This window comes from Zingiber officinale, chromosome 8B (assembly GCF_018446385.1).
Source record: "Zingiber officinale cultivar Zhangliang chromosome 8B, Zo_v1.1, whole genome shotgun sequence".
NCBI classification, from domain to species: domain Eukaryota; kingdom Viridiplantae; phylum Streptophyta; class Magnoliopsida; order Zingiberales; family Zingiberaceae; genus Zingiber; species Zingiber officinale.
The window spans coordinates 108,654,346-108,663,468 of record NC_056001.1 but is presented as its reverse complement, the minus strand read 5'-3'; the positions used below and the strand labels follow the sequence as shown (position 1 = coordinate 108,663,468).

Sequence of the window (9,123 nt, the reverse complement as noted above, 5' to 3'; positions counted from 1 at the left end):
CCCCAATAAAGGAAAGAGAAAAAAAAATGAAGAATCGTGACTATGATATCCATGTTAGGATACATAACACAAAGGTATAGAAAAGAAAGAATAGAGAGTCAACTAAACAGTTGACTATTATTGTTAATAAGATTATTTATATAAATTGTTAAGATAATATAAGAAAAATATAATGATAAAATTAGTTATGATTACAATCCAAGCATGATAAATCATTAATAAAAAAATAAACTTATAATTAATATCTTGAATTGTTATCTTTTATCATTATTAAATTATAATTTCATTTACATTATCATCATTAAATCATAATTTCATTTACAAAACCTTATATAACCGCGGAGTTAGAAGGTCCACCTAAGCTGCGTGAGCGAGCTAGGTGTCGTCCGCACAAGCGAGCAGTCACGTTGGAGGCGACAACCGTAAATCTATACTCCTGGTAATGTCTAGTGGTTAGGCTCGATTCTTTGTCAGGGCCTGTCAAATGTTGAGGTCAATAAGAGCCCTTTCAACCGAGGTTCCTCGGCGCCACTATGGTCTCGCAAATAGAAGTTGTAGGGTTATGATGGGATAATGGGTTTTTGAAACTATAACTGATTACTTTCACTCAGCAAGATATGTTTTTACTATGAAAAATATATACATCTTTCTCTCCTCGCCCCTCTCCTCTCTTTACTGAAGAGATATCGGAATGAAGATTACACCTCTCAACCACAAACAAACAATTAGTATTGACAGTTTCTGGGGAGACATGGAGCCCTATTCATGGCCATTAAAATTAAAAGCTTTCGTTTTTGCAAGGGACTTTAAGTCACCTTGTGACAAGGAGCTCAATAGTTTGGGATCATAAATCGAATTAGTTGAGAAGATCACAAGCGCCGAATTTATTTCAATAGTCAAGGAGAACATGTGCCACATATATGTAGTTGTCTTCGGCTAATGGTATTTTCTTACCTTTTTTTATTTATTTAAAGATTGAGTTTGTGGTGATCTAATAATCGATGAAAAATTTATATGAAATCGATTGAAAAATAGAGAGATGATGAACTCAAAATTCATATTAAATTACAATTTTTGGTACATAAATTAATCGGTTTTTATCAGTCAAAATTGCTCACCCGTCAGCCCTTTTAAAGTCGGATCCGATCCGATTATCCCCGTCCAACGAGTCACTGAATATCCAAATACGATGTCTTTTGTGTTAATAATCAAAATTATGTCGATAAAGTTGATTGAAACATTTAAAATGCTTTTTAAAAATTAAATAACATTTCTTTTGGGGCTTCTCCATGCGGTGTCGGTGCATGGCATTAAAGACTGACGGGACCCTGCTCGACGCACGTTCCATGTTTGGGAGATTGCAGTCAGAGAAATGCCAAATAGCAAACGGCGAAGAAATAAATGAAGATGTGATTGCGGATTTTCGTCTTCTTCCAAAATGTTTTATTTTATATTTTCATTAAAAATGGAGATTAAAATTTTTCTAAAAAAAAAATCGTTCTTTTTTTTTTTTTTTTTTTTTGCTTTTTCTTTCCCTTTCTTCCCCATCTGGCTTCTGTCCCATCCTCCTCCTTCATTTGATCCAGCCGTGGTTTTGTCTTCGTATCGACTCGACACTGGTTTATGGAATCGATATATACGTATCGTTTTCTATGCGCAGCTGTCACGCGTTTTCAGTGTATATAAATGTACACCTCTGCGGTCACTCTGCTCTGCTCCATGGAGTTAATCTGAGCTCACTCTTTACTTCCTCTCTCGTGCAAGCCGCAATGGCTTCTTCCACCTTCGCATTTACTCCTCTGCTTCTCTTTATCCTTCTCCTTCTTCCACCTCAAGCTTTCTCTTCCAAGAACAGTAGCTCTGTTTCGGCGGCTGCGGGATCGTCGTCGTTTGTTCCCTCCGCCTCCCTCGTCTCCACCTTGCAATCCACCCTCGGCCAGATCGAGGACGTGTTGTCGCTGCTTACCAGCATTCCCGGTGTCTTCGACCAACGCCTCTCCGCCGCCATCACCGACTGCGTCGACCTCCTCGACCTCTCCTCCGACGAAATCTCTTGGGCTCTCTCCTCCTCCTCCTCCACTTCTCGTCCTTCCTCCGCCTCTGGCAGCGTCACCGGCGACCGCCGCTTCGACCTCCACTCCTGGATGAGCGCCGCCCTCGGCAACCAAGACACCTGCAAGGAAGGCCTCGGCGGGGGGCTCCCGGCCTCTCTCATCGCCGACGGCCTCGACACCGTCACCTCCCTCGTCTCCGACGCGCTCCAGGAAATCGCCGGCGACTCCGGAGGCGCCGGCCGCAGGCGGCTAATGGGGTTCCCAGAGTGGGTCTCTCCGGCCGACCGAAGGTTACTGCAGGAATCCTCCCAGCCGCCGACCGCGGACGCTGTGGTGGCGCAGGACGGGACCGGGGACTACACGACGGTTTCGGACGCCGTGGAAGAGGCGCCCGACCGCAGCCAGCGGCGATACGTTATCTACGTAAAGAAGGGGGTGTACAAGGAGAACGTGGATATTAAGAAGAAGAAGTGGAACTTGATGATCATCGGCGACGGCGTCGGCCAAACCATCATCTCCGGCGACCACAACTACGTCGACGGCTGGACCACCTATCGCAGCGCAACCTTCGGTGAGGCACCAAGATTTTATCTTAAACCTACCCGGTCTCTCACGAGTGTTAGTGGGTCTCACGTAGGACTTCCTTCCATAGTACGAGTATGCCACTCGGGGAGGTTTCGTCGGTAGCTTTACTATAAATACTTTTTGTCCAAAACGGAACGAATCGGTTTATTCATTTGGTTTGGTTCAACTTGACAGCGGTGACGGCGACCGGGTTCATCGCGCGGGACCTGACGATCGAGAACACGGCGGGCCCGGGGAAGCACCAAGCGGTGGCGCTCCGCTCAGACTCCGACCTCTCCGTCTACTACCGCTGTGAGTTCGCCGGGTTCCAGGACACGCTCTACGCGCACTCCCTCCGCCAGTTCTACCGCGATTGCCGCGTGTCGGGCACCGTCGACTTTGTGTTCGGCAACGCCGCCGCCGTGTTCCAGAACTGCGAGCTGGCCGCGCGGCGGCCGCTACCGAACCAGAAGAACTCCGTCACGGCGCAGGGGCGGGCGGACCCCAACCAGAACACCGGCTTCTCCTTCCAGTTCTGCAACCTCACCGGCGAGGCCGACCTCACCAACGCCACGGCGACGTATTTGGGGAGGCCGTGGAAGGAGTATTCGCGGACCGTGGTCATGCAGTCCTATCTCGGCCCGGTTCTCCGGCCCGAGGGCTGGCTCGAGTGGGACCGTGATTTCGCCTTGGACACGCTGTATTACGCCGAGTATATGAATTATGGGCCGGGTTCAAATCTGACGAGACGGGTCAAGTGGGCCGGGTTTCACGGGCTGAGCGACCCGGCGATGGTGGTCAACTTCACGGTGGCCCAATTTCTAGATGGCGACTTGTGGTTGCCGGCCACCGGAGTTAAGTACACGGCGGGGTTATCTCTGTAATTACTTGATTATTCGATTGACGACGCAGCTTTACGAGTTAAAATTATTAAATTAATGTTTCGTGTTTGATAAAAAAAGTATCTTTATAAACTATGTAAGACGAGCACTGATCGGGTCGGAAAGTGAGGGATGGGTCAACTCCTGTTGATTGTCCTTTGTTGACTTTTACTAGGTTGGTTGTCACCAAATTTGACTTTTTAAACGGGTCGGCTTCTGTTAAGTCGGCTCTTAGAGGATCTGTCCTCAGTCGGCCGATGGCAAGCAAACAACATCCTGGTGAACCAGCTTCTTTCTACCTAACTAAAAAGATCAACCAAAGGTCAAAAGGAGACCCGATGCGTAAATAAGAGTAGGAGAAAAGAAGAAAAGGAGAAAAGTAGCCCCAAAGTAAATTTTGTATTGCATTCTCTTCTTTATTGAAGTCATTACCTTATATACAGCAACACTGTATATCTTAACCATCACACTATCCTAAAAGAACATCATTAGAAGAAATGATGACTTAATAAAGTACCTCCTTCCTAGGAATGGTTGCGTCACTACCCTTTATTTGATGTAATTATTTCAAGCGACCATATAATTCTAGGTGATTGTCTGATGTTCACAACTGACATAACTTTCTTGCCAACACTTATTACCGCTATCAAGAAAATTGACGAGCCCACTTATCTGGTTCCTATTCCATAACCAGCGCATCCCCATAATTGATGCCCTCCCACCCACTCTGTAATGCCATCAGCCAACTTTATTAACATGCTAGGGACTTAGCCAAGTGGGGGTGGAGCGCGAACACTCCCCTATTATACTTTTTTTTTTAGTTAATACTATATCTCGTCGTCACTTTACCTACGGATTCACCGTCGTTCGAATTGACCACATATTGAAAAAATTTTGCCCTAAGTTATCTATTGGTACCAGTTTTTATAAAAAAAAATATCACAAATTGGAATATTAAGTATTGAATTTTAAAAATAAAATATATAATGATAAACAGATGAGCTAAATAGTAGAACATGAAGTGAGAGTGCTAAATTAAAATTGAATTTAGTTCAAACTAAATTCATCAGGTAAGTGCGGTGATAAGAATTATGTTGGTTCAAACTGGGATTGATTTGGAGTTGATTTGGTCAATTTAAAATTTAAACGGGTTCGATCGATTTTAAACAAATTAAAATATTTTTTTAAAAAAAAACCTCCTCTCTCCTTTTCTTTCTCCCTACACACGCTTCAGCTCCCACCTTACAGTACGCCACCATTGTACATTCTCCTATTCCTCTCTTTTATTTTTACCTTCCTCTTCTTCTTAATTTTTATTTTTCTCCCTTTCTTCTCCAACAACAATAAACCTGTAATTATTTCCTCTCCTCTTCTCATGCACAAGAGCTCTCTTTTCTTCTCCTTTATTTTCTCTAACAAGCAAGAACTTCCAGTAACACGAGTAGCCCTTGCCCCTTACATTTTCTTCCTTGATCCTATCTGAAAATTATGGAGATGGTGAGTTGAGAAAGGTGGCACTAATGTTGACCTGGAGAAGACTTCGCTGGAGAGAGACGATGATACCTGGTTCTCCTTTTGGCTCCTTTCTGCGCATACTCAAAAGAGCCAATAGAACGTTAGGGCGAAAATCAAGGAAGGGGTCTCTAGTATAGACCTTCCTACACTCAAGTTAGTAGAAGATCGAGCGAAAAGTAAAGAAGAACTATAGTAAGATTGAGTGAGCATAGTAAGGAGTAATGTTATATAATAACAGTAGCGTACTTGAGATTTTGATTGCCTGAGTCGAACTTCAATTAATGTTAAATTACCTGAGTAATTTACTACTATATTAACTTAAAAAATCATCTACATTTCAAAATATAATCCTCCTTTAAATGTGTGATTTTTTAGCGAGGCTACAAAATGTACAATAAAATAACAAGTAGAATAACATGAGTATTTCAAAATATAATAAAAAATAAATATTACTAGTAATCATTTAATACAATACCTTGCTTTCATTTTAGCTATAAAAGTATAATGCATATTGCTGTTTATGTTTTAGTGAGACTGCAACATATAAAGTAAAATATAAAGTTAAAAAATATTTAATATTACAAATATATATTAGATAAAAATATAAATATTACTAATAATAATTTGAATACAACACATGTTGTTGTTTTAACTGTAAAAATATTAATTAAGCTTGTATAATTAAGATGTTCAACTATTTTCTTTTCAATAGATAACATCGCTCATCCATTTAATTTTTCTTGTGACATGGTTGATCGAAGATGTGTTTTAATCAACTTCAACTTGGAAAAGCTTCTTTTTAAAGATGTCACTGTAATTGGTATGGTTAATAAAATTCTGTATGTAACATGAGTGTTTGGATAATAATCATTCATATTTTTCAGTTAATTCAAAACATCTATTGTTCTTTTTACTTCCACTAGTAAAAACTGTTTCAAAATTGATAACTTTGTATACATATCATCTTCATCAATATCTAACTTGTCATTATATCTCAATGTTTCTTCGAGATTTTTACAAGATTTTATTAGATTATCATCATTAGCAAACTTTAATCTCTATGGATTGAACAAAAACCCAAATATTTCTTCGTACTTTTGAAATTGTTTGAATCGAGTTTTTCATGAAGAAATAGTTTAATCCATTAAGAAAATAAAATAATTAACTCTAAAAGATTCATTAGCTAATTGCATCACATCTTCACTACTACTTTCATCAAATTGTTTCTTTTTTCGGATAATGTGTTTTTCTTTGAATGTAGTTTCAATCTTCATTTCTTCTGCCATTTACTTCGCTTCTATCATGGCCTTATCAAATCCAAACTCTCAATACTTCTCAAAAGTAAGAATAAGTCCTTTTAATTGTTTAATTGCAATATCAATATCCATATCCATATTTTCACCTTAAAAAAATTTACTCACGGTATTGATCACATGCAACAACTTGTACCAAATTACCATGCCAAGCAAGAATTCAAAATTTTTAAGTTCATATATGTTGCCAATGATTCAGCTTCACTCTTTGTTTTTGGATCTTTACTCATTTATGTCAAATCAAGTAAAGCATCTCTAATTTTTTATGTTAGTTCTTTTATAGCTTTCACCCTTGCAACATGACTTTCCCAACGAGTGGGTGGCAGTGGCTTAACTGTCAGGCCTTCTACATGATTTTTAAAAACTTTCTAACACTTTGTAGAAGAGGAAAATAATGTATAAATGTGTTGTATCACTCCAAACATAGAGATAGCTTTAGAACAACAATTAGCCATATCACATAATGTCAAATTCAGATTATAGCATCCACAATGTGTATAAAAGGGTCTATGATTTATTTCAAGTAATCTTTTTTGCACCCCATTATACTTTCCTTTCATATTGGATCCATCATCATACCCCTATCCTCTTATATCATCAATATTAAGCTCGAGATCATTCAACATATTTTTTAGTTCAGTAAAAAGTCCAAATCCATAAGTGTCATCCACTTTTAAAAAAGCTACCACCATAACAGAGTTTGTTGAATTATCCACACAATGTATTACAAGAGACATTTGTTCCTCGTGACTTATGTTTGGAGTGCAATCTAGTATAACAAAATAATATTTTGCTTCTTTGATTTTTGTAAAAATTGTAGTTTTTTACTTCATTTGCCAACATCTGAATCAGTTCATTCTGAATTTTTGGACCAAGATATGTATAATGTGTTGGACCCGATAGCGGTCGGCTAGAAGGGGGGTTGAATAGCCCTGCAAAAAAATCAAACGAACCTTTCTCATTCTCCAACTCAGATTAGTAGTAATATCACAATTAGAATGATCAGAAATGAACAACTAATAATTAAAAGAGGCTAACAGATTTATTTGGTTACAACCTAGATGGTTGTTAATCAAAGATAGGTAAGCGCACTAAAAATTCTCCTTCTTTGAAGGTGGAGAAGCCTCTTACACTCATGAAAAGCTTAGACAATTTCTAGGAAATGATTGCAAGAGTTGTTCTACTATTTCCTAGGTCTAGGAGTCTTTTTATAGCCCCTAAGAAAAGTTATCCATGGCTGGAAGGTGCTTTCTATAGGGATGGAAAGCACCTCCAGCAAGGCAAGTGAGGGTAAAGTTTTATCCTTGCCAACATTCTCTTCTGCCAGGTTGAAGGCGCCTTCCATAAGGCTAGGAGGTGCCTTCGTACTATTCATCAAAGGCACCTTCCATAGTGAGGCGCGGAGGCATCGCACAGACGCCTTGGAGGCGCCTTCAATTCCCTTTGAAGGCGCCTCCAAGAGTATTTCCAACCTCCTTTTGCTCTTCTACTACTCCAATTGCCTGGGTGATCGCCGTCATCCGGAATAGGGCTCACCCAGACCCATTTTTTGACCTTCTCCTCGAGCAGGCTTTCGCTCCGGCTTCTCGTCCCTTGGACTGCCGCACGCGTCCTTCTCGTCCGCCGGTGTACTCTTCCGCAACACCTTGTCCCTCAAATGCACCGAGCCCTCGGCTCTCTCCCGTGCTATCCTTCTTGCTAGTCGCGTCTTCCGCTAAACTTTCTGTGCTCCTAAGCTCCTGCACACTTAGACATAGGGTTAGACACCAACAGGAACTAACCTGATTTGGTTGATCACATCAAAACTACCACGGGTACCAACAATCTCTCCTTTTTTGATGTGATTAAATCCAAGTTAAGTTAGGATTAAAAAAAACTTTCTAATTTTTGCAAGTAAGAGAAAAAAAATTTACAAGTAAGAAAATTTTTCTAAGTAAAATTTGCTAGAAAGAAATTTTACACACAAAAAAAATATTTACCAAAAAAATTTCAAGTAAAAAGAATTTTTAACCTAAAAATTTGTAAGTGCCCTCTAGACTTGTTCCCTACTTCCCCTTTTGATCACATTAAAAATGAGGTTCATATAAAAGTCTAAGAGAGAGAAAAAATTATAACTGTTAAAAAGAAAATTAAGGCATTTTTATAACTTCTTAATGCTTAATAGTTAGTCAATTAAATACTTATTTTAATAATTAACTTCCAAGCTATGGCGAGACACTAGGCCTTCTTGGATATTGGAACAACAACCACTTTCTAGACAAAGCCTCTTAAAGAAAATTCAATATTTAATTTTCTCTGAAAGTCTTAAGTCAAAAAGTAATTAATCTAAATATGATTTTAGAATTCAAAATATATTCCTTCCAACTGGGTTAACTAGGAATTTCTTAGGTATATATTTCTTTAAAAAAAAATAATTTGGCCCTTATGATATTTAAGGTACCCATTTAACCCACTATATTTTCTAATATGTTGAATATTTGAGCATACATGATTTTTTAAAGTTTCTATCTCTTTTTGTAATTTTCCATTTTCAATTTTAATTGTATCAGAGTCTTCTAATCGACAAGATTCAGCTAGTATTATTTTAATTCCTTAACTTCTTTTTCTAATTTATAGTAATTTTTTTGTTAATAATTTAATGAATTGAAATGATTTGTCAAGAGGAAGAGATTGTACCTGACTTACCTTGTCTATCCCATGATCTAAAGCTCCCCCTAAAATACTACTTTCTTCCGATGTCGCTCCCCCTTCATCGATGCTTTCAATGTTCATTTCGGATGAGCTTGCTTTGTCTCC

General features: G+C 39.1%; 1 protein-coding gene across 1 annotated transcript; it reads left to right on the top strand.

The window, feature by feature from the left end:
* Positions 1–1,685: 1,685 nt before the first annotated feature.
* On the top strand, positions 1,686–3,579 carry LOC122017189 (pectinesterase/pectinesterase inhibitor PPE8B-like). The gene is made up of 2 exons (XM_042574731.1): positions 1,686–2,625; positions 2,814–3,579. The coding sequence occupies exons 1-2, from the start codon at positions 1,770–1,772 to the stop codon at positions 3,500–3,502; spliced, it is 1,545 nt and encodes a 514-aa protein (XP_042430665.1). The 5' UTR covers positions 1,686–1,769; the 3' UTR covers positions 3,503–3,579.
* The last annotated feature ends 5,544 nt before the right edge of the window (positions 3,580–9,123 follow it).

What these genes read in the sequence shown, in the direction of transcription:
- LOC122017189 (XM_042574731.1), top strand. Translation starts at nt 1,770, where the DNA reads ATGGCTTCTTCCACCTTCGCATTTACTCCTCTGCTTCTCTTTATCCTT. An exon ending in CTATCGCAGCGCAACCTTCG is followed by an intron (nt 2,626 to 2,813) that starts GTGAGGCACCAA and finishes TCAACTTGACAG; the next exon opens with CGGTGACGGCGACCGGGTTC.